The 25032-nt window shown below is 48.7% G+C and overlaps 8 protein-coding genes across 8 annotated transcripts; 5 read left to right on the top strand and 3 right to left on the bottom strand.

The window, feature by feature from the left end:
* On the bottom strand, positions 1–857 carry ColSpa_12707 (polysaccharide monooxygenase Cel61a; the record flags this gene model as incomplete). The annotated part of the gene is made up of 2 exons (XM_049278919.1): positions 1–434; positions 476–857. The coding sequence occupies 2 exons, from the start codon at positions 855–857 to the stop codon at positions 1–3; spliced, it is 816 nt and encodes a 271-aa protein (XP_049134876.1).
* Positions 858–4460: 3603 nt separating this feature from the next.
* ColSpa_12706 (uncharacterized protein) lies at positions 4461–4667 on the top strand (the record flags this gene model as incomplete). Its single annotated transcript, XM_049278918.1, has 1 exon — positions 4461–4667. One exon carries the CDS (start codon positions 4461–4463, stop codon positions 4665–4667), a length of 207 nt encoding a protein of 68 aa, XP_049134875.1.
* Positions 4668–6788: 2121 nt separating this feature from the next.
* ColSpa_12705 (putative N-acetyltransferase) lies at positions 6789–7172 on the top strand (the record flags this gene model as incomplete). Its single annotated transcript, XM_049278917.1, has 2 exons — positions 6789–7082; positions 7137–7172. 2 exons carry the CDS (start codon positions 6789–6791, stop codon positions 7170–7172), a joined length of 330 nt encoding a protein of 109 aa, XP_049134874.1.
* A 1580-nt stretch (positions 7173–8752) lies between these two features.
* On the top strand, positions 8753–10837 carry ColSpa_12704 (uncharacterized protein; the record flags this gene model as incomplete). The annotated part of the gene is made up of 1 exon (XM_049278916.1): positions 8753–10837. The coding sequence occupies one exon, from the start codon at positions 8753–8755 to the stop codon at positions 10835–10837; it is 2085 nt and encodes a 694-aa protein (XP_049134873.1).
* Positions 10838–15614: 4777 nt separating this feature from the next.
* On the top strand, positions 15615–17069 carry ColSpa_12703 (satratoxin biosynthesis SC1 cluster transcription factor SAT9; the record flags this gene model as incomplete). The annotated part of the gene is made up of 5 exons (XM_049278915.1): positions 15615–15767; positions 15844–15948; positions 16010–16395; positions 16452–16516; positions 16603–17069. 5 exons carry the CDS (start codon positions 15615–15617, stop codon positions 17067–17069), a joined length of 1176 nt encoding a protein of 391 aa, XP_049134872.1.
* Positions 17070–19865: 2796 nt separating this feature from the next.
* Positions 19866–20954, bottom strand: ColSpa_12702 (alcohol dehydrogenase patD; the record flags this gene model as incomplete). The annotated part of the gene is made up of 2 exons (XM_049278914.1): positions 19866–20605; positions 20672–20954. The coding sequence occupies 2 exons, from the start codon at positions 20952–20954 to the stop codon at positions 19866–19868; spliced, it is 1023 nt and encodes a 340-aa protein (XP_049134871.1).
* A 1620-nt stretch (positions 20955–22574) lies between these two features.
* Positions 22575–23377, top strand: ColSpa_12701 (versiconal hemiacetal acetate reductase; the record flags this gene model as incomplete). Its single annotated transcript, XM_049278913.1, has 2 exons — positions 22575–22937; positions 23003–23377. 2 exons carry the CDS (start codon positions 22575–22577, stop codon positions 23375–23377), a joined length of 738 nt encoding a protein of 245 aa, XP_049134870.1.
* Positions 23378–23549: 172 nt separating this feature from the next.
* On the bottom strand, positions 23550–24934 carry ColSpa_12700 (protein homolog of mammalian lyst-interacting protein 5; the record flags this gene model as incomplete). Its single annotated transcript, XM_049278912.1, has 4 exons — positions 23550–24408; positions 24470–24609; positions 24665–24765; positions 24832–24934. The coding sequence occupies 4 exons, from the start codon at positions 24932–24934 to the stop codon at positions 23550–23552; spliced, it is 1203 nt and encodes a 400-aa protein (XP_049134869.1).
* Positions 24935–25032: the final 98 nt, after the last annotated feature.

Genomic DNA, 25032 nt, shown 5'->3' with positions numbered 1-25032 from the left:
TCAAACGCATTGGCTGTACCACTCATTTGTAACTTTGCAAGTTACCTGAGCACATGTCGTGGGCCCAGTCCATCCTTGACCACCGCACTGGCCGTACAGAGGGGCACCGCTGCCACCTGAAGACGGAGGAGGAGCGCTCGGAGGCGGGCTCGATGAGCCGTTGTCAACCCAGACCTGAGGACCAGGCATGACATACTGGGCAGGGCTGTTCGTCCACTTGTTGTACGCAATGCCGGGATCGGTAGCCTTGTAAATTCCGGGGATCTTGACTAGGGGACCTGGAGCGCCGCCTCCACTCCCAGTGATCTTGAGATGTGCGCATTCCATATGGAATTGGGCCTTTCCCACATGAGCTTCGTGAAGACCAATATGCTCGACGCGAACGAGGTAGTCGCCTGGTGGGATACGATTGGGAATGGTGAACTCAATGCGGTCTTTTGCCAGGTGCACCAGCTGGCATCAGCATTTGGTTGACCGCCGCAGAGCCCCGTTTCGTAAACTTTGAACCAGTCACCGGACCCGTCGTAGCCGTTCAGAGAACCAGAAACCTTAGACATGTAAACAAAACCCGGGCCAGGGTGCTCAATAAACTCGTTGTACCAGAGTTTGAAGCCGATGTTGCTGCCAGCAGCTACAGTGTAGGTCTGAGCAGTTCCTGTAGTGGCACCTTTGTTGCAACGTAACTCCGGAGAGTTTACAATCTCATCGGTGAATGAAGGGTTATAGGAGTTACTGTTCTTGCGCATATAGGTATAATCACCACCAACAGCATTCCCGTTGACAATGAGTTGACTGAAGATGTAATGGCATTGTGCAAGAGGTATCGCCAGAACGGTGAGGGCGGCGGAAAACTTCATTGTGGCAACAAAAGTGGTCCTTGACACCGCAAACTAAATCATTTCCTTACCAACCTGTGTGACAGGATAATCCGAAAAAGAAATGCAGAGCTTCCCCTGGACTCCAGGCTAAGATCAAACCAACCTTTATATAGGTCGACATGTTCGTTGAGTGGCTTACGCTGCCACGGCCTTCTACTTGAGCTGGAGTTGTTGGCTGGGGCGACACATTCATCTATCATTCGCCTCGTGACTGACCACAAATCACCCAATCTATGAGCGAAAAAGCTATTAATCTAAATCTCAATCCAGCGGAAGGAATACCTCCGGCTTGTCTTTATATACTGCAAAGATCAATGTAGGGCTTAGTTATAGGACTAAATATGTACGTGGACATGCTCTGTCACCTACTTAAGTACGAAGAAGACGCTGTATGACAGCATGGTCTACCTAGATGGAACGAAAATAGCTGTGCCTATAGGTCCACTATAGAAATTGCTCTCCAATTGGTGCTTTTTCTACGGCGTTGTTGGCTTGGAGGTAACGTAACAATTTTAAAGGGCTCGGAACATATCTCTTTAGCTCCAGAATGGACATGATAGTACAGCAGAGGGCAACACAGGTCAAGCACGTTACTACGGAGTCAGGCGTGATATGTGGGATTATGTGTTAACTACGCAGTTGCCAAGGTATATTAATTAAGCCAAGCTGCTAGTCACCAGTGTAATGATTCAAATCACCCAATGGTGTCCATGCCTGCCATACATGCTTTTATACCTAACGAGTCCGAATGGCTCGTATGCATGCTTTTCCCGAGCCTTGAGCTAGGATATCTTAGGTGATAATTACATCAAGATTTCGGAATGGGCATTTTGGGAGACGCCACCGGCGCCTATGAGTTTGCGTTCTATTTGAACTGCTCGTGTGTTCGACGACGTCTCAAAGCCTCTGGCGACCAGTTGCCTTGAGCTCTTGACAAGAAGGAAAATGCATCATGCAACGAAATGTACCTCTTTTCTTTCCTCGTGGGATCAGCATCTAGAGGAAACATGGGACTTGTCTTAACAGCCAGTCTGGCTATTTGGATGGGAAATCTGCATGTCCATCTATGATTCCGGAATGTGGGCTGCCGTTACGTTGCTCCGCCATCGCCATAGAGGAAATTAGGAAGGTATTTTCATTCACCAGCCTCTAGTCTTCTTTCAGAGCGTCATTTTTAGCGCTGACGGTGATTGGATCTTCTATTCAAATCTTAAGGGCCCGCTCGTATGCTAGCACTTTCCGTCTGCTTCAGAATCGACATTTCGTAACAAAATTCTGATCAAAAACGGACTTCAGAAGTCTTGGAAAGCCCGGTGAACCGATTCGACATCCTTCTGAGAAAGGCCTCCAGGTAATCACATAGTTAGATTGTTTATTCTCGCGAACGGCAGTCTACAGTGTTCACTACGACTGGTCAACAAAAGCCTAAGTGAAAAATGACAGACTTATCATTTTTACTAGCTACTGACAGATACGGACTTTCTTAGAACATATCTAACCTAAATGGAGTCTCGCAGTACTACCCACCCTGAATGCTAGCGCTATGAAAACCATAGGAGATGGAGCGGTGATAACTTTGAGGAAAAAGATTTCGGCCACAATACCGTTCACGTGCTTTCGATTTATCCCATGGCTTCATGATCTGACTCCTGTTAGCCTATAGATGTATTTGGTAACCGTTGTAAGTATGTCGTGAAGCGCATGAGATTTAGTATTACTGTCGCCCTGTCTTTCTAATTTCAGCCACGCCCTGGCACTAACTGTCGTCAAAGACAATTAAAATCCCATTCAAGACGCTACTGGTCCTACATTAAGTGTCTCTATAGATTGCTAACATTGAGGTAACACTTGACCTGATCATCGAATATGATAGCCTGGGCGAAAGAGCCACCCCCATGCCCGCGGGTAAAGTATCCTCTCATGACACCTTGGGAAGTGAAGCCAGTGGTGAAACACTGGCTCTTATTGATACATAGGTGGATGTTGATTGCTTTGATGGACACACTATTTTATCAAAGGTATTAATCCAACTAGCCTTGTATGTGTTTGGTGGCAATAGAACAGCAATATTCACAAGCATGGTTTGCATGCAATGGTAGTTTCACGGAGCTTTATCAACGCCGCCGCCCAATACCGCAGCCATATAATCACCTCAAAAGCTAAAAAAATTAAATTGGCTTTCACTCTTGATGCTGACATATTTCTTGGTCACATGTGTGATGTCCTGTCCATTTGCGCTGTTCACATTCATGGCCTTGATTCCAGAAGAACAAAATCGGGGTTTTACTGCAGCGCGCAGTGTTGATTTTGGAGGGAGCAAACCTTACTTGACTTTGTGAAGTGGTTACATATCTCCCGTCATAGCATGGTATATTGTTCCGATCATTGGTGTTGCGGACAGAATTAGATATGTGATGAGACATGTGCCCGTTCGGTTGATGAAGGGCGATGTCTAATGAGGCCATAGCGACAGCGATAGCGGATGCCGTATTAATTACCCTGTGAAGTTGTACGTCGTTAGGGACCAATTGGGCTGGAGTCTACTTATGTAGATAACAATCGTTCTGAAGCAACTTAGTAGAAGAACTCCAATGTCACTACGATTTATCGGCTAGAGCAAAGATGAGATAAAATCGTCTGTATCAACTGATTTTACTGGTCGAAATGAAAACAAACAATAACGAGGCAATAAGAAATGAAGCGGTTCAAACTATACTATTCAAACACGCAGTAATGATCAGATTTGTTCTCTCTCAACGTTTCTGCAATTTATTTCGATCATATTTCTTTCCTGTAAACGGCGTTGAATGCGTCCTTCTTCTTCCTCAAGACATCTGTCATGGCGTGTGCTCTCCTGCTCTCTGGCATAGCCTGTAGTATATAGTGCTGTAAGTCATGTAACATGTAAGGTCGTATCTCCCTCCATCCTCTTGCAATCGCTTTGTCAGCTTTCTCTACAATAAAGACGGCCAAACTTTGCCGAGTCAGGCGACCATTTTGTTACCCATACACTGTTGCCTTGACTCAAGACATCCCCAGGGACAATACACAGGCTGTCGACATGCCTCGTACATTCGTCTGCGGCAAGTTCCCTAGCAAGTGATATGCTGAACTACCAGTTAAAAGCTTTTGTCGCACTGTACACAACCAGCCATGGACTCCCAAGCATACCGCCCGAGCTAATGTTCAATAACAATGATCGTCGTTGGGAGAAGGTTGAAGCTGGAAAGATGTCTTCATCATTCCGGCTAAGAATTGGTAACATCACAGACGTTAGGTGCGCCATGAACCGTGAGTTTGTGTTAATAACAGCGTCAATATCTTTGCCATCGTATGTTGCCAGCTCACGGAACGGCGGGTGTGTCGTATGGGATTTGATCCAACGTTGTTCACTAGAATTGCGATACAAATCTGTTCGTTTCCAAAAAACTTCTCTATCACTGTCTTCAGTTCGGTTGGTGTGGTAGTGCAGGCGTCCATGACAATGGTTCTTGTTTGTGCGTCCTCGTATAGCAATTCGAGCTCTGTCGCTGATTCCTTGAGCTCGTCCTCCCGGTGACCCAACAAAATCACACAGAAGCCATGATCAACCAATGCTTGGGCAATGCCGTATCCGACACCAGCGCTTGCGCCGGTGATGAGTACAAACGTCTGCTTCGGTCCTTTGCGTTTGTAGGCCGCGAGAGCCTGGGAGACTGGTGCGAAGTGGAATCGAACCAAATCAATGAATGCAACCAGGTAGACCAGAATAGTTACGACGCCGACAGTCGCGAGTATCTAGAGCCATAACATAGTGCGATTTAGAACATGTAGAGGCGCCGTTTCAAGAATGAGATATGAAGTGTTTGCTTGTCTCGTCGTTGAGAGGGATGGGTGTTATACTAATCAAGCAAATCGTAAAGGAGGGCTGCAACCCTACAATCTCTTTCATTTAAATGAAAAAGCAAATTGCTGCTGAAGCGAGTCGCGGATACATTACTGCAGGTCTCTGGTCGTTGTGGCTGGTTATCCCCAATTGAACATGCCTATACCAAGGGTCTAGTTTAGAGAACGATTGCCAATAGGCGTCAGTGACTCATTACGACTTCTGCTAAGTCAAGGGTGTTTTTAAAGACTACATAGACATGGACTGAAACTGTTCCCGACTATATAACTGTTGGTTTCACAGGCGGTGATACTCATACGAGTGGTGGCAACGATCACGTCAAAGTGGTGACATTGCTGGGTGTCTAACTGCGTGGCCAGCGGCAAGGTGAAGTGGGACATGCAACTCGTTGTGGCTGAGTGGCTGGCTGACCCCACCTTGCCAGGTGTGGCTGACAGGCCTGTGCTTCCCATCCTCCTGTTGCCTCGGAATGCCTTATTCCAACAATCACTAATACTCAGGTCACCATCCTCACTTGCAATTTCGACGCTGTTCTGTGTGCAAGCATGTTTTACTGCAAGTAAAGTTAAACCTGAATTATATATTACTAGCTTTTTCATTTGCACTACGCAGCGGGATAGTTAACGACAAACAATAACTGATGGGCTTGAAACAATACTTCTAACAAAATCCTATTCTTGGTACTACACCAATGTATTTAGGAGTCAACTTGGAAGGAATCACGTATCTTGTTGTTTGATCGCATATCATTAAGAGTCTTTGGCGACACCTTAGGCTTGGGTCTTTTTTTGCCTCTGTGTCTGCACAAAGACTATATATTTCACTTGACCCAAAAATTAATTTACTGCTACTACAGAGATTTAAGTGGTATGCGATGTTGTTTACGATGTAAGAATTGACGCAGTGATCGAAATGATACTAGTATATCCTTATCTGGAAGTAGAAGATCCTAAGTCCAGCTAAAGATGAAATTATTGCTGAAACTCGTTTCACAGACTATACATCGTCGGCATCGGCTTCGTCTGCTTGTTTTGATCGGAACTTGCCATTTATGCGATCATTGCAACTCTTCCGCTCAGGCAAGCTTGATTTTTGCCGATAAAGCTTGACCAGACATTGTTTGAGACAAAATCTGGTTTGAACATCAAATGGCACGACCTGGTTGCCGAGAAGGCTCAAGACTTTGGCCCTCTTGAGGCGATTTGAAAATATTTCACGTCGTGTTGTGGAAAGCAGCCAAAGCTTCTTGAACTGGCCTGGTTCTTTCGTGCCAAGCCGCCGTACATGGAGTGCCCAAATACTGTCTCGTAAACGGAGCGGGGTATCTGTGGGTCCTTGGGGCGGTCGTAGTACGGTGCTATTGCTAACTAGGTTCTGACTCCCTTTCATTATTACAAAACAGCTTCATCCGTTCCAATTGAAACTTGAAAGGACGACTACTCATCTGACGCCAAGACTCTCCATCAGATTCGCTCACCCTCAAATTCAATCTCTTAAAAATGGAACTCTACGTTCGCCCTTTGTCTATTGAGGATCTCGATCAGTGCGTAACTGTTGAATCTGCGGCTTTTCCGCCTGCCGAAGCTGCGTCACGTGAAAAAGTGAGTACCGTTGCCAACTTTGCCTCCATGTGTGGCCATGATTCATGATCTGATTCACAAACCCTCGAACTTCTACACATCATTTGCGTGATACCAATGGTCTCTCACCAGAGCATATGTGCTTTCTGCGGAGTCTATGGCCACGTGTTCAGTTTCAGACTACCTAATACACATGGCCTCGGTAATCGATTTGAATCCATATCCCTAACACCCATACCGCCGTAGATCGAATACCGTTTGACGGTATGCCCCTATCTTTGCTTTGGCTTATTTGCTCGTCAAGGTACGGGTAATCCGGAAGGGAAAAGGCAACAAGGAGACATCCCGGTCTTGACCAAAGCGCCTGAAGGCTCGGGCAACGACAGACTCATCGCGCATACCATTTCCACACAGTCGAACTCCCAAGTAGTTCAAGACGAGGACATGGCCTTCCCAGAGACCTGGAAGGTGGACCCCACGGCTGTTCACAACGTCGGTCATAAAACTGAAGGTAGAACCATTGCGCTGCATTCGCTTGCTGTTTTGCCACCTTGTCAAAAGCTGGGCTACGGCAAGAAGCTCATGGCGACCTACATCAAGGAAATGGGACAGACTGGACAAGCCGACAGAATTTCGATTCTTACTTATGATAGGCTGGTCCCCTACTATCAGAAGCTAGGGTTCACACACTTTGGCAAAAGTCAATCTGAGTACGCCGGCGTTGCGTGGCATGACTTGGTATGTTGTGCGTGTGACAATACAGCACAGAACATTTCTGACATGGTTATGTAGGCATTCGAGTTCGGTACGGATCAGACACTTGCGTGATAGTCTGACACACCATCGATAGTATTCTGCTTCCTAAACCCACGCTTGCCACACAGATACAAATGTTATCAACCTAGCGATGGATTCCTTCGCTGGAAGAGGTTGATTCACCTCAGTTCGTGTCGAATTTGCTTTTCACGTTCAACCTGAGTCTAGACCTAGATCCAATTAACATTCAGTCCTAGATTGGAATGTGACACATGCGAAAGATTTAATACTTCAAGGATTATTGTTACTCGATACAATCGCTCGTGTCGCAGCATAATGGGGTGTTCTCGGTTACGTTGAAGCAGCGAAAGCTCAGTTCGCCGCCGCAACAACCATCAAAAGGACCGCATCTTGCGTAATTATGCCCCAGTACTGGGGGCGGCTAGGGCAATTACGATAGAAGTGGTGATGGAAAGCTTAATTATGACAACGACGATGATAAGGATAATACTTGGGTTTATTGGATCTGGAACAGTGAAATGGCAGGAGTGATAGAGCTTGAGATGGAAAGGTTACAGGAAGTAACGTCGTTGAATTCTGTAGTGTTCTCCAGAAGCCCAAGCATGGCTACTAGCTCTTCTATAACCTGCTTGGCATTGACCCCGCGTGTGTTCATGTGCTGTTATTCATTGTATACCTAGCAATTCCCAAAGCCCTGTTCCAGCAAGGGTAGTTAGAGGCGTATATGCAAGGTTTAGCTGCATTTGTGAATCTATTCCTGGCTTTTCAAGTTCATCCGGTCTCCGCTGTAATAGACTCAATCGTCCTTGTTGGATTGAAGACTGTAGTATGACCAACTAAGTAAACTCTTCGCTCCATTGCGGAGGCACGTGTTGAGAACCCCAATAAATCAGCCCATTTAAGATGTAGGTGCTTTTCGCACGAGGATGATGATCATGTGCACTTGTCGAAGTAGCGCCAAGCTCATAAATCAACACTGCATTGCCGACAGACCTAGTCTCCTCATTTATTTTCCCGTGTGCATAATGGTGGTTTTTATTGTAGGTGTTTGATCAAACCCGACAACTTACTTGAGATGTTGTCCTTGAAGACCATTCTTTCCAGTGGTCTACTTCAAGTCGTCGTGGCGTCGGCTTGGTTGGCATCAATGATGCCCTTTTAGGACATAGTAAACCAAAAGAATTGCCGGCAACCAGAAGACTATAAGAAGAATCAAAGCTGAATAAAAACAGTAAGTTCAATAGGACAGTAGAAATCCTTGTGGTAACAAGCAACATCCCTAGCGAAGAAAAACAGGACAGCAAATGTAGTAATTAGGTCCAGATGACCCCGGCACCGCCGACTTTCAGCGGTCCGCTCGTTGCTCCACTCATAAGTACACAATTATTAGCAGGTGTCCGTATGGCTGGGTGCACAACCCCACTGTCTCCAGTGTCAGCGCGCATTAAAGTTTCGACTTCTAATCTCATGATCTCATACATCACGTAGCGCATGTCTCAGCCTGCCTCAGCTGCCACACAAGGTATGCCAAGCATGACACATTGTTGCTCTCATGAGTCGCGGCATTCCCTGAGTTCAACAAAAGGCTTCTTGAGACGACACATCGCCATTTGGTACACATCACTGCAACCATGGTTCGGACTATTGAGCTTTACAATGAAGACTTCCGCGTCCATGTCGACAGGGCTACCGGAGCTGTCCTGGAGATCGCGGATCCTCGCGCCAAAACCCCGTTGAACTGGGTCAGCTCTCCGGCTAACGCGCCCTGGCAGCCTCTGGGCAGTCGCTGGGGTTTGGGGTTTGCAGACCTTGGCGCCAATCTGCTCCATCGGCTTTTCTGGAACAGCCCTCGCATCGATTCATCGAGCGGCCACGATGTCACGGTCGCAACGTATCAATCTGGGCCGCTGGAACTTGTTGTCCACCGACGTCTCGACAGGAAAACGCGGTCCTTTACGGAGACTTACGAGTTCCGGAACCGGGGTGCCTCTTCACTCAACCTTTCCGCGACAGGAGAGACATCCTTCGCAATCTACACTCCCTTCAACGACCACTATACCAACACTACTGACGCACTCCATTTCCGTACACATGCCCATGTATGGGCCAATGGCGGGTGTTCATCATGGGTGAAACTCACTCAAATGGGAGGCCATGGTCGAAATCTGGGTCTCGTTCTTACGAAAGGATCGTTGTCCGGCTACAGCATCGAGTCTCGAGATGAAGTAACGCATTCCAACACCCGAGGCGTGTTTCTCCTTCATCCTTCTGTTCCCGTTCTCGAGCCTGGCCAGTCAAGTATCTTGGAGTGGACTCTATTCTGGCACACTGATTGGGAAGACTTCTTCGCTCAGTGCGCCCGCCGATCGAATCAATTCATTCACTTCGATATACCACGCCATACGCTTGTGTCTGGAGAGGCCGTCAGAATACGAATGACGGGTGACGCTGCTGCCGTGAACTCAACCACAACTGTGAACGGCCTGAGTGTGCAGCAGGATGACTCAGGCTTTGCCTACGTTCATCATGCTGGAAGAATGGGCCAGGAGACGTTGCGCATTGCAACCGGTTCAGGAATCGCGCAGAAAGAGTCTATGGTCTTTCTCAACACAGTTCCACGTTATGATGATCTCATAAAGAGTCGAATAAATTTCATCGTAGAGAGACAACAAGTCGGCGATACTAATGACATTTTACAGGGGGCTTATGTTGTCTATGACAATCAAGCCGAAGCATCACCCTTTTACGAAACTCAGCAAGACCGGAATGCTGGGCGCGAGCGTGTTGGCATGGGTGTCCTCGTTGGCCGATGGCTGAAGAAGAAATCGGACAGCAGATTGAAAGACTCATTTGCCGCCTACTACTCATTCGTTTGTACGAAACTTCAAGATGATAACGGTTTTGTCTTCGATGCTCCTTATGGAACCGGTACATACGTCAACAAGCGCCTCTACAACTGGCCATGGGTCTTACAGCTTCACCTGGTCGCCGCAGCTATTGGAATCCCTGCTCTGTCTGGTAAATCACCACTTGCGAGATTCATGGAAACACTTGAGAGATTCTATGATGAGGGTGGCGCGTCGCTTTATGCTATCGGCTTGCCAATTCTTGAGGGTCTCCGAGTGCTCAAGGCATCGGGTGACGTGACAGCTTTGGAGCGGGCTAGAAATTTATTCATCTCACACGGCCGAAACATTTTGGAGAGAGGAACGGATTATCCCCCTTTTGAGGTTAACTTCGAGCAATCTATCGTCGCCCCAGCAGCAATAATATTGCTGGAGCTGTACCGAGCGACGGGGGATAATACTTGGCTTTCAGCGGCTGAATTGCAGGTGGAAGTCCTCCTCCGCTTTGCCGGGAAGCAACCAGACTATAGAGTTCACGACGTTGCTATTCGACATTGGGATGGCCACTGGTTCGGGAAAGACCGCACGTGGGGAGACACGTTTCCTCACTACTGGAGTACTTTGAATGCCATTGCTTTACACCATTTTAGCAAGGCAATCAGAGACCCTTTCTACAGCAAGCAGTCCGATGGTATCATACGAGCCAACCTGGCTCTTTTCACGCCTGATGGCAGAGCATCTTGTGCATGGATTTATCCGCGGTCTGTAAACGGCCGACTGGCTCACTACAAAGACCCTTACGCCAACGACCAAGACTGGGCATTGGCGCATCTCTTGCAGATCGAAGACGACGGTACTTGGGTTGAATAGAGTAAAACTGACCCCAAGAATATATAGAGTTGTAGAGAATCTTAGATCTAAGACTTCCATGTTACATTTTTCTTTCCTTGAACATTATTCTGCAATCATGTTGTATGTTCCCGCGCTTTCCCAATAACCTGAACTACACTTGTTAGCAGCTACATACCATAAACTACATAGGGTACTTCTAGATTGGGCTCTGTTCTATTATTCGCCTAATGAAAGAAACTTTGTTTGCAATTTCTCTGTTATCTACGTGTAATATCGCTTGTGCGCCTCCTGAAACATTGTGTTCCTTACTGTTGAGACACTCTGCTATCGGTCTGACGAAACAAATCGGCCAATTCTTCTATAAACGTACATCTATCTCTTGAAAGACACAAAGGCGGTACATTTTGCCCCAAGCGACACTGTAAGTATTCAGATCTTGTCAACTTGATTGTATCATCAGCTTGTGTAAGGCATATGTGGTAATGTCAACCCGTTGGGCACGGCAACCAGTCTTGCGAGCAGCCTTGAGTTCAAGTTTTGTAGAATAACTGACGTCGATGATTTATCTGTTACGTCAAATTTCTGTTATTAAAACAAGCTCCACTCCTCGGCATACTGAAACTACCTCGTCAACTGAGGAATCATTTCTCTTCATTTTTCGTAAGCTCTCATCTGCGATCTCACATTATCTGCTTTACCAACCGAGGCATACAGTCAGACCCTACCGTATACCCAGTCAATTCACGTTACATCAGTCCCAAGGTAAGCTAGGCACCAAGTCAAGGGCTATGTGTCACACTAGTGATTATCAATGTCTCAGTCATACTATTCATAATCCTTGTACTCTATGCGCAAGCTATGGCGGTCAAGGTTTGATTAAGAAACCTAAAGACGGATTTTTCACTCAAGGTGCCTGCGCGAGACTTGTATCTGAAGTGTTGGGTGGCAGTCACATCGCAGTTCGGTCCGTGTGAAAAAGTTTGGCCGCACCGCTAAACCTTACCGTACCTTGGCTTGCATTCTTACTTGCGGTTCGTTAAGTATCTTGGGGCCTTAAGCCCTTTCCAACTACATTGGTCATTTCAGTTGCGATTCGTTGATAATGCATATTCCCTAATTGCAGAGCAAGAACCTCAATTATCCGCTCCGCCAGCTAAGCTTGACGAATTTCGGTTTGCCCGATCGGAAACCGCACCGGACTAAGTCCCGAGAAACCGAGGAAAGGGTATGATATGCCGGTGAAACCAAAGTTCCTCATGCCGTATCCCGCAGAATGTGATCATTAACAGTTATATTCTGGCATCTAATGTTTCTTGGTGATTGACGCCGTAGGAACATTCACTAAGAAATACCACTTTGGCGCAACTTTCCGATGGACTTGAACAAAATAAACTCTATTGATCAGAGAGAATGACAGTAGAGTGACTCCTTGGTCTTGTATTGCCTTCTTCCCTCTGGACTTGGCCCAGTCCAACATTAGACGGGTCGATTCTGATGACTTCCTCGGCGACCTTTGACTTGAAATTAATGGCCATGACCTCGGTCCAATAGTCCTTTTTATTTTATTTTTATTTTAGCTAGACTATTAAGCCAGCTCACAAGCAAGAAAACTGTACCATATGTGTTTTCCGGATACGGAATTGAAGGAGGTATTATTAACCATACAATCCTGTTGCAGTGATCGTTGGATTCCAGCACGTGTGATACTTTCAAGCATGGTCAGTACGATCCAGTTCTGGCTTAGTGCACATTGTTCTCTTCTCGCACCCCACGCCTTGATTGAAATGCTTCAAGGTAGTTTATCCCTGGTGTATCTTGGTGGACTTTCAGGTTTCTACACCATATTGTATTGATTGCTCAAGGCTCCTGTGTATTAACGTCTTCGTCTTCATACATGTGGATCTTCTCGCCATCCTGTGTTAGGCCACGACAGCAGTGACCTCAAGAGTGATTATTGGCTGAACCATGTACTATAGGGTGCGAACCAACAGCACATCAGGTATTGCTATTGATGTAGTTCCCGGAGAGAATTAGCCAGCGGACACTGTTTGGCGGGTTCTTTTGTTGCAGCTGCTTTCTTGTGTTTTTGCCCTTGGATTAGTATTGCCAAATGTTAACCGGTGGGCTTCATATGCATTAATGATCGTACTGGTGTCTTATCCTTCGCCTTGCTCTACGTGAGTCATCTACTTTGGATGCTGCTTGTAGAATACCCTGATCATGCTAGTCTCCCTCTAGGCAAGTTGGTTGAGCAAGCCATAACTCCAACACTGTGAGGACAGGGACTGTGTCAGCCGCACTTTACAACATGTCTGTGCAACTACAGGCTATTGCCAGCGCCAAGATTTACTAACGAGACGATCTTTCAGTATATCGTCGCGGCAACATGGTTCTAGTCAGGATTGCTAGTTTATATCGCGATCTATGTTATGCGCTGAGTTCTCCTATGTTTAAAAAAACAAGTAGCGAGACCAAATACGGGACGCCATGTCGCCGGAGGAGCGCCAACAACAAATGGATACTACCACGGGCAAGGGTAGAGAGGCTGGACTTCAGATTTGCTACCTGATTTTGCCTATTCGTGGTTGATAGGCTGTGTTGGGCAGCGGGTTTGCCGTCCGGATGTCAGGTAGCAGCGATGACCGATCTTATACCAGATCTGGTTTTCGAAGCCCCCACATGAGATTTTCGTTGGGTTCCTACTCGTTCAGTTATCTGTGCGTTGGGGCGGCGCCAGTTTAATTGGGACCTGCAGACATGCATCCGTGATAACCGGCCTCTTCGGAACCAGGATCGTTTTCTGACGCAATTCAAGCTGACGACGGCGAAGTGGGAACGGACAGAGTAAAGCCTTGAAGTTGGGTGTTTGTCCGACAAGAAAGCTGCGGGTCGCAATGGGCCTGTCACTGCTTGAGGCTCTTAGCGTTGGCAAATGAAACCTCGAGGCTGATGATGGACGGGGATAAGGTGGCAATAGCGGGTGTGGCACAGTTCGAGGAGCTTAAGAGGCTACGATGAACAGGCGAGGTGGATTTGATGGATAAGACAATGCAAATATTGGGGACGATCACAAGACGTCTGCAAGAACCTGCATTGTCAGAGACTCAGTTGACGCTTTGTTTGATGCGGCCTAACATACTGGAGAGACGACGGTCGTAAGCCACAATTCCGCAAAGGAATTTGAAGAAGAACAATCTGCAGAAGAAGGAGAAGGGCCATAGGGTTCACGAGCCCAACCAAACGGTTAAGTTGTGCACGTACGGTGTCACAAGCGAGCTGTCATACTTGCTGATGGCATGGGCAGACGGGCTGGTTCGGATGACTTCCCCTAAATGGGATGCCCAATGGAACAGTAATACGAGTGGGGATGTCTGAGACAATCAGTTCCCTATTGGAGACTACTTCGCTATTGATGGCTCCAGTCCACCACCAGTCTTCACATTTCCGCGTCTTCGGCTCTTATCCACTCCCATAATTCCCACCAGTCGCTGAACGTTGTTGGACTTTCCCCTGGTTCCTGTCAGCCCAACATGCGAGCAAAGGACACCCTAGAATGCCCCCTAAACTTCCTCAGCACGCGACCTGCATTAGTACGGAAATGTCCGCCTCAGAGCAACGGCAGTCTTGCTTACTGCTTTTGTTGATAGTCGGCGTGCAGGAGCATGGAGATTTGTTCCACGCGGGTGTTCTCAAGAAAGGAATTCGATAAATGGCACCACACTGGTAAAACCCCGCATTGAATACTCATTGATAATGGTCAAGCATACGATGTGAAGCATCCGTACAAATGCTGAACCCCTCCGGCTCTCTTCTACTCTCCTCGTATCAGCATCACGAAATAGCCATCGTCGCACTATTCTGGCAGGTTCCAAAGAGGAAAGACACGTTTGCCGATGGCTAAAGAGAGTTTTCTCTCCGCCGTAGTCAATAGATTTGATCCTCCAGAAACAGAATTGCAATGTCAAGGTTCAGCAATGCATCCATGCGAGGCGTTACCGTCACTTATTATCCGAATGCGGCCATCCGTAACGATGAGATGGCCCCCAAATCTTCCCAATTCTCCCGTGGTGGATTTGGTTCCCTGCTGCACCTCGTGGGAAGCTGGTAAGGAGAATCGGAATTATGTTTGAGGAGGCGGCCGATTGTCACCCGGTCATGGTGGCATCCCTGAAGCCTTTCACTACTTTTTATTCTTGGCAGAGGAATCCCCCGAGGTTGAAGAGTTCAGAATCTTCAATTTCTTCGGAACTAATGCGGGGGAAGGATTCCAGACAATGGACACCTCGGCCATTAAGCCCGATATGGATACTTCACCGGCCACTAACTGGGAAACTAATACCAACTGGGATGGTAATGTGTGAGGCTGGATTACCTGAGATGTGGCTCGACCCATTTGCCGATATTTCCATCCTAGTCGAACACATGAAGATCCATTTCGAATCCGGCATAGGTTCGTGGCCATGCCAGGGTGATAGTCTGCAAGGTTCTGCGCACCTGTGAGTGACGATCAGGGGTATCGTCGCCTCTCTGCTTCGTCTCACGCCGCACGGCAGCAACGGTGCTAGACCAGCCCGGTGCAATGCGTGGTTTCGTTCCCATTTTCCAGGGACGCATATCTTCAACAAGGTCCCTCCCCATCCGTCTTCATTCCTGTCGAGATGGAGAACCTGTAGAACGACGTCCGACCCTACGGCTCCTCTCAGCCCCTCCTTTGACAGCAGCACGACTCGTCGTTCGATCCCTTTTTCTTTTAGCCTGAGTATCGGAAATCTTCAGTTCGCTTATTTCGATCGCAATGGCGGAAATCGAGAACCGTGGTCCGCAGCTGGTGGCCGTCGGCATCACTCTCGTTACCACAGCTTTTCTAGCAGTTCTCCTCCGATGCTATGTCCGATTCAGCCTTGTCAAGAATTTTGGGGTCGACGATTGGTTTATGCTTGGTGCTGTTGTGCGTCAAACCCTCAATATTCGGATACATGGCAATCCAAACCCATGGAACCCTAGACTGACCCGATCGTCAATAGATATTTTTCATTCTCTTCGTATCATGCGCACTGACGGGCGTACACTATGGAACTGGTCGTCACCGCAAGGATCTCAGCGATGAGGACTGGGAGTCTGCTATGATGGTAAGCCATCGATCTATTTGCTCAAGAACTTGATGGACGAACATGCGCTGACGAGTAACAGTATTGGTGGTACTGCTACCTTTGGTACTGTCTAGCCATGATCGCCTCTAAAATCTCCATCGGCTACTTCCTCCTCCGAATAACAGTGCGAAAGGTCGACATTTGGATCATCTACATTGTGATGATGTTGACGGTCTGCACCGGCGTCGTCTTCTTCTTTGTAACTCTCTTGCAATGTCTACCGATCTCTTACTTTTGGAACAAGAGCACCCAGGAGGGGCACTGTGTCCCAATGGATGTCATCATCGCTCTCACCTTCCTCTACAGCGCATTCAGTGTCATCTGCGACTTTACCTTTGCCATTTTGCCCATCGTTCTTATCTGGAAATTGAAGATGGACCGCAAGACCAAGTTGGCGCTCGTGCCTGTCATGGCCATGGCCTGCATGTGAGTTTGACTGTCTTGTCTTTTGGCCTCTGGGCATCTGGCTAACCATTTTAAAGTGCCAGCGCCGCTGTCGTTGTGCGCATGCCGTTTGTCAAGGACTTCAAGAATCCAGACTTCCTTTGTTAGTCTAGTCCCACTTCGCGGCCCCCCGTGGTGATCAAATTTAAGGTTGTTGGGTGCTGACTCGCGCGACTCCAGATGCAACAGTTGACATCGCGATCTGGTCCACCACCGAGCAGGGCCTGGCGATCACCGCAGGCAGCCTTGCAACCCTCCGCCCACTATTCCGGCTCGTAGGATACCGACTTGGCTTCACCTCCATGGGCCCCTCCCAACTCCACGACTCCGAACGCGGTGCCCCGTCCGCCATGGGCGGCAAAATTAAGAACGTCAGCAATAGCAGTTCGAGCCATCAACGACGTGGGCCCTTCAGTCTCACCACTTTCATGTCTAAGGATGACGAAGAGAGCCACGAGATGGGCAGCAGCGAGTCAGACCGGAATCAACAACACAAACCGTCAAGCAAGCGCGCTCGCGGCTGGGAGTCGACGGGGAGGCGTGACAACGAAAGCGAAACCGAACTAACCTTCGAAGCCTCTAAGGAATCGGCAGGAAGCGACCGCGATAACATTGTCGTCGTCCAGACGTTTTCTTTACGGGAAGACCGGGTATAGAGTCGCAGTTTGAATGTAATTAATGAACCTAATAATCCACCACCTCACGACTGGGAAACAGGAAATAACATACCTATACAAAAACTTAATGGAACATAATCTCTGTCAACCAGAATGTCTTTGTTTGTATGCGAAGCGTTCCACAACGGTTCAAGTATGCCACAAGCAATGTGTTGAAGTCATATGTTTCTTGTTACTCGCCAGATAGAACTCCTAGCCGCACAGCTCTGATCTTGTTGTAGGTGTGACTCAGAATGTGTTCATCGTAACGTTGCGGTAGGTTGGTTGTACGGACATATTCAGCTGATCTAAGCACTAACAAACCGCTTGCTTGCAGACATTTGTGCCAGAGACACGCCCAATACTCAAAAAGACTATATATGAGGGACCAATTTGTTGGATTTGTTTGACGAGGCTGACTGTATTCTAGCACGAGAACCCTTTTGTCGCATTGCGGCTCTTTTCACATCAACCATCGTAGCAAAGCTCTTCCTAAATCAACACGTTCGCGCTTTCCAACATGCCTAAACGCTATGGCGAGTGACCTTGGCAACGCATATCGATCGGAGCGACTTGAATTCCGGGCCATCGAAGACAATAAGAAAACAAATCCTGGATCCACGAGCAAATAACAAACGATCCCGTCGGATTCGCTAGGGGGGCCAAACGCACTTCGACCACAAACCAGGAAGCGTAACGACACCCTTCTCCAAGATTTGCAAAATTTCTTATTAGGCGTGATAATATGCGTGTCGGCAGCAGACGGAACAGGCATATCGCAGGCAATTGGAGTTATTGCCCTCAATGACGAAGCCGGGGACAACTATCGCCACCACCACAGACGAGCTGTTTTGACTAACAGCATCGCGCCGGCGCATCGTGACAAGGGTTACGGTGCTGCAGCAATCAGTTGGGCGGTCGATTGAGCTTTCCAGAGGGCCAACATTCACTTCATCAGCCTCGGTTGTGTCGAGTACAACGGCCGCGGAACACTTGTACGAGAAGTTGAGCTTTGTGCTAGAGTGTCGTTTTCGGAAATCACATTAAGTCAAGTCACCCCCTTCTGGGCACCCCTTTTACACCAAAACTGCTCTTTTTCACCATAGCTTTATCTTAGTCAGCTTACTAATTAAAAATCCAAGAAAATTATAACTTATACAGAATTACTAGAATTTAGCTATATATAGGTTTTTAGACACCTAAATAGTCTAAGTGCTTAGTAATAGTATTAAAATAAGATATTACTAATGTACTAGTAATTTACTAATTGTTTTAAAACTATTATTACTTTATAAAAAAAGGTCTTATAAAACTAGAGTTTTATATATAAATACTGTTTATATATAAAAGTTAAAACAAGTATTTGCTTATAAGATAAGTGTTTTAAATATATATTTATAATAAATAATACGTTTTCTTTTAAAAAAGGTTTCTTATAAAGTATACTATTATAGATTTATATAATATAACGCTATGAGATAAGTTATAAATAATACTTATAACTATACTATTTTAGATTTAATAATATATACTTTTTTAAGTATTATAACAAATATATACTTATAGTATAGTTTTATTTAAAGTTTCTTTTTATTAATAAATACTAATATAATACGTGTAAACCTTAACAGTTCTAAGCTTTTGGGGTTAAGCTTTAGTTTAGACTAATATAAAGTAATAACTAGATATAACGACTATATACATAAGATATAAGTTATATTATATAAGCTATAATTTTCTTAGACTTTTAATTAGTAAGCTGACTAAGATAAAGCTATGGTGAGAAAGAGCAGTTTTGGTGTAAAAGGGGTGCCCACAAGGGTGGGGTGCCCAGAAGGGGGTGACTTGACTTACCACGAGAGAAAGTGGTGGGACGTTCTGCTTTATTTCATGCTGGAAGATGAGTGGCCAAAGCGGCGAGGACTCGAGGATAAGGGACCAGGCGGAAATTGATTGCAAGGCGATTCTACTTGTATGTTGCTCGCAGTCTATTTGTGAATTCAGTTCAATGGAGAGATTGTTGTTCCATGCTATACCGAGAGTATGTAGCTCACTATTGCTCAGTAATATCGCCAGCAGCACGCGTTTCTGTACTTTCGAGTCGACAGAACCAAACTCTGCTGATCAGACTTGGTGGAGCCACGCGTAAGACACTGCCAGCTAGGGTTAAGAGGTACAGCCGCCGACACGGTGGAAAAGTTGGGCCGTGGCAGAATTGAAGGCGGTGCACCATTAAAACAGAAAATATCGCGATGGACCATGTTGCCGAAGATGTAGTTGAGCGAGTATGGTTAATTCAATATTAGTGGGAGGAAACATAATGTCTAGGCAGACAGTCTTCGGGGTGCGGTCGTTGAGCAAGAGGGAAGAACAGTCTGAAAAGAAACAGCCATGTCGCGCGCCAAGTTTGTAAGCATGTGAGAATGAGACTGGATCCCACAATACAGGTCCCAAAACGCGAAACCCTAGAAGTTGCTGGCGTTGTGGCGCTACATGGGGTAGGCCGGAACTTGAGTGAACTCTTTGCAGGTTCGTGCGACTTGAGAGCCTGCCAGAGCTTATGCGAGCGGCTAATTAAAGGGTTTGTGTAGATTGCCTTGCACTTAACGGATGTCATTGTAGAAACCACGATGCGTTTTGGGGTGGTGAGAGCGGGCATTTCTCATCTCGATTGCATTGCGATTCTTATTAACAATTTTCTACTAACAGATCTCCTTTTCTATTCTCTCACTCAGGTCATCACCCTCCTCACCCTTTCCCTACTAATACAACCGTTTTAACCTCATATGCCAACGCCTATTCCATAACCAGCACACTGCGGAAGCGGACCTTGTTGGACAGCATGTGCTCCGAAGCCTTCTTCGCATCATCCAGAGAAAACCGCTCGATCATACACTTGATGCCGTGCGTTGCTGCAAAGTCAATCGCCTCCTCCGAGTCCATTTGGTGTCCGCTGGGCCAGCCGCAGACCGACTTGCCACCGACGATGAGATCGACGGTGTCGACCTCGAGGCTTCCGACCGGCGCAAGCACGCAGAGCTTGCCGCCAGCGTGCAGACCGCCGGTGAGCGGCGAGATGATCTTGGCGTTGGGCGCCGTCGCGATGATCAATGATGCACCACCAAGCTTCTTGAGCTCCTTGACGGGGTCGGACGCGCTCGAGTCGATGTACTCATGCGCACCGAGCTTCATCGCAAAGTCCTTCTTCGAGGCCCCCGAGCTGAGGACGACTGTTTTGTAGCCCATGCGGCTAGCGTACTGGACGGCAAGATGGCCGAGGCCGCCGAGACCCTGGATAGCGACAATGTTTCCCTGCTCAATGCCCATCTTGCGGATGCTGTTGAAGACAGTCACTCCAGCGCAAAGGAGTGGCGCCGTCTCGGCCGGGTCGACGTCCTTCGGCACCCGAACCGCAGCCTCGGAGCGGAGCAGCACGTACTGCGCGTATCCGCCGTCGCGGAACACACCGTTGACCGTCTCATTGTCGCACGTCTGGAAGAAGCCCTTCTGGCATTGCCGGCAAGTCCCATCATGACCTGCATCGAGGTGTTAGTAACATATGACTCGATGGGAAACACTGCATGCGTAGGTCTAAGACATACCTCCGTGCCAGGCACCTCCAACGCGCTCTCCACCAGAGAACCTGCTCACACCCTCTCCGACTGCCACCACATCGCCGACAACCTCGTGACCTGGAATGCGGGGGAAGACGTCGCCGAACCCGCCCTCCTGCATGCCCACGTCCGAGTGGCAGACACCGCAAGCCAGCACCTTGACGAGGATGAGGCCGGGGCCAGGCTGCTTCAGCTCTTGGTCGACAATCTTGAGGGGCGCGCTCTTGGACTCAACTATCGCCGCCTTGTAAGTCTTTGGGAGTGATGTCATTGTGACTGTTGAGTTTGTGAAAAACTGTTATGGATACGTAAAAGTGTGATGATTTATTTGATCTAGAGAAGCATGAAAATAGTTTTTAGTGGAAAGATGTGCAGTTTAAACACGGATCGTAAGTCGCTTTTTATATGGCGAGTCTGAAGCTGGAATCCACGCTTGCCGGACGCGGCGGACATGCCGACTTACAACCCCTCCAGACCCCTCACTTCACCCAAGAGAAGGAAGGTCAATGAGCTTACTGTGCATCCACATCACCGATAAGCACGCGGTACAACAAGCTGTCACGGCCTCCCGTTGCAAACGATAGGATGACAATCCAGGCTTCTGATGAGACTTGGACGAATCAGGCAAGAGGGGTGAACTCTAGTGGCGCCGGGGACTACGGCTACTGCAGCTACTGATGACATCAATAATGCTCAGTTCCACCCTCATCGACCCCCCAGTATTGCCTGGATGGAGCTGATTGCGAGTACATCTGCCTGTCTTTCATACGTGCTTCGGCTTTCTACCTTAGTCACAGTAGTGTACAGTACGGGGGCCCCACCTGCGAGGTTGTGGTAAAGCCGATGGAGTTAAAACTGATCGTCAACGCCAAGTGCCAAGTTGCGTCCCGTCATGACACGGACAGAAGGTCCGCGGAAGGCATGGAACCCATGGTCCCTTCGTCACCAGTGGGATCTTCCAAGTGATCTTGACTCGCCGCACGTGGCGGATGTTACTCCTGCAACTGAGCAAGAGATGCTGCTGGCGATCTCCGACATGCTTTGTGGCTGAGCCCTGACCATGACAAGTTCAGCTTGGTTGCGGGAACGATCTTGACAGCCAATTCGGCAATCGGCGCCATCGCAAACAGCTTATGCCCTGGCCTAAGCCGTGGGTCCAATCACTAATTGTTCCATTTCGGACTTGCAGGGGCCGTTTTTCTCCAAATCCGTCCAAAACGAGACGGGCTGAAGTCTCGTTTCGCGAGTCAATAGTTGCCAACTCCTCGAGTCCCTTTCTCCAGGTAACGTCATGCGGACCCTCAGCCCTATCGGAGCAAACAAGCATCTTCCTCTTCTTGGGCCGAACCGCCAAGGGCGACGGTTTCGACGGTTTTAGGGCCGATGCAAATCATCCTCTTGTCGGGGGACGGGTTGCCAAAGTAGCTGGTGGCATTCTATTCCCACTGCCATCCAACAGGACGGAGCCGAAGCTCGGGAGACGGCATGATTACGGACTTGGCCAGAATCCGATCGTGGTTCCTTCCAAAAAAAACCCTCTGCAAGCTCGGCCTCTCGCGCGTAGGAAACGAGCTCTCTAGTAGCGAACCCGTCGGCCTTCGCTCCCCACTCCCGCTTTCCTTCGGATGGAACGAGGGTCTTTGAGTCACCAATGCGTGCATCGTTTGCTGGAGTCGGTCAATCCTGTGTGGAAGACGCCTCGCTCTCGCGCTAATGAGCGCCTCTTTCAATGCGCGCCCATTCTTTGAGCTATAAGACAAGAGCTTCAAAGCATGTCAGCTTAAACCGTCGCATTGCCCAGCAACCTCACTCAGACTGAAGTACGAAATAACTGCAGTTCCAGCTTACGCAGAAATAAAGCCTTGTCGCAAACCAGTCTCATTTGCACAACATGTCACTCCAAGATAAGGTCATTCTCATCACGGGCGGCTCCAAGGGCATCGGCCGGGCCATGGCCATCGGCGCCGCTGCCCAGGGCGCAAAGGTCGTAGTCAACTACAGCAGCGACTCCTCTGCCGCCGATGAGGTTGTCAGGACCATCGGCAGCGACCGCGCCATCGCCGTGCGCGCCGACAACTCCAAGACCGCCGAGCTGCAGAAGCTCGTAGACGTCACCGTTGAAAAGTTTGGCAGGATCGACGTCCTCATCCCCAACGCCGCCATCATGCACATGCGCACCGTTGAGAACACATCCGAGGAGGACTTTGACATCATGTTCAACACCAACGTCAAGGGACCATACTTTTTGGTCCAGGTAAGAGAGCAGCCTGCCTGTGTGCGAATTCGCGACTGTCGCCGTGATTAACACCACCACCATAGAAAGCACTCCCTCACATGCCTGAAGGCGGCCGAGTCATCTTTCTTTCTACGACAGTCCTTGCTTCAAGTAACCTCCCCCCGCCGTACCTCCTCTACGCTTCAACAAAGGGCAGCATCGAGCAGATGACCAAGTACATGGCCAAGGATCTGGCTAGCAAAGGCATCACTGTCAACGCCATCGCACCTGGCGCCACGGGCACTGAGCTCTTTTACAGGGGCAAGACGGAAGAGATGATTGCACGTATAAGCGCGAACAGCCCGTATAACAGGATCGGTACACCAGAAGAGATCGCCTCCGTTGCTCTGTTTCTCTCAGGCAAGGAGTCATCCTGGGTTACGGGTCAAGTCATCCGTGTGAATGGTGGAGTTGCATAAGAACCAACAGCGAAAACGTTGGCCACGAATTTAGGCCCGTTAATAGATATAAAAGTATCATTATTCAACTCCTAAGGCCTGGACTCTTGAGGCCCAATGACTCTTTGTCTCGTTCCTGTATCATCATCTTCCGAGCCTTGACTACCGTCGACACGCAAGACTGCTAGCCATATTACTGCGCACCCAACGCCGCAAGCGCGTTGCGGAGCTCCTTGACGGCCGTCGGTACGTCTTCAAAGTTCAGTGCAGATATCGCCCACTTTGCGTGCTTCTGTGCCTTGGGCAAGTCCATCTCGTCCGACGGCGCACTGCTCGGGGCCCATGAATTGTGCGAGGCGGGAAACATGGGGACTTTGGGCTGTTGCGCGATCGGCGGGGGCTTGAACTGCTTGGGGGCTGGCGGCGGAGGTGATTTGGTGACATTCGAAGGAGGCATTTGAGGCGGTTGCCACGGCGATGCTGCATTGGATGGACTGAAAGATGGACCCGTTGAGGATGCAGCATAGGGCGACGGTGCTGATGCGGCATTTCCCGTGAGAGCCGCGTCGCTTGTGCCCGTCTGACTGAGAGGTGACGGCGGGAACTGTTCGGGAGGGTCGAAATAGCCCTGGTTCTGGGGCGTAGGAGGGTTCAGGTCGTTTGCTGTCGGGACCGAGGGCAGATCGAGGATATTAGACTGGGTGGGGACGGGTTCGCTCGGCGCAGCGGGCGGTATAGACTCTGCCGGCGTAGGTGCCTTTTTGTAAAACTCGGTCTCTGGGTCATCCTCGACAGAAACCGGCTTCGGGGGAGGGGACGTGAGACCGCGGACGTCGGGGTCGTTGGGATCTAAAGCAGGCAGATCTTCCTCCGGTTCCTCCTGCTTAGGGTTCGACTCATTCGGATCCTTTCCCTCCTTGATAGCCTTGAGTATGCGAGCAGCGTTCCACTTTGCGTATTTGACCTTCTTTTGTGTTTCCTCATCCACAGGACCCCAAATGTTGCCCAGCAAGAGAAAAGTCGCGGCCGCATCGTACGTATCGGCGGTTTGCCTGCAGGGTATGTTAGCTGACAATGAAGGCGAGGTTGGCTGGCCGGTAGGGAGTTTTGTACCTTGTGACCCGGTTTGCTCTGAGAACCTTCTCTGCCCTCTCGAAAGCATCCTGCGCGAATTGCTCAACATATGCCTGACCGACCGCATCGTCTGTGATGGCCTCTTCCTGAGCGTTCTCGGTTTTGGTCTGGTACAGCACCTGTTAGTCACCGGACAACACCAGCCACGGTTCTTGCCTTATCAGGTTTTCTCACCTGTTCGAGACGGTCCATCAAGTTGGTTGTGTACGAGAGGCTCTCATCATCGACATTGTGCAGTCCCTTCGCAAGGATCTGATTAACCACCCAGTACTCGCCTGCGCATCTCGTCAGTATCGGAGGTTATCGGAGCTACTGCAGATAGTGCAGATGGTGGCACCTACACCAGTAGGTGATGACCGGCTTATATTGGCGCAGCTGGTTTGCGCGATTGATGAATCTCGTGATATCGGCCTGTCGCAGGCTATCGGGGATTGGCTCGGCCATGGCTGCGACGACAGGTCGCCAGGTGGTGATCGGGGGAGGTTGCCGAGGATGCAATCGATGTTGAAGCTGCGTCGGGCTCGGCCTTGGACTGGGAAGGC

The sequence above is a fragment of the Colletotrichum spaethianum genome (assembly GCF_022836535.1).
Source record: "Colletotrichum spaethianum MAFF 239500 DNA, contig70, whole genome shotgun sequence".
Classification (NCBI taxonomy): domain Eukaryota; kingdom Fungi; phylum Ascomycota; class Sordariomycetes; order Glomerellales; family Glomerellaceae; genus Colletotrichum; species Colletotrichum spaethianum.
This window is presented reverse-complemented; position numbering and strand designations above follow the sequence as displayed.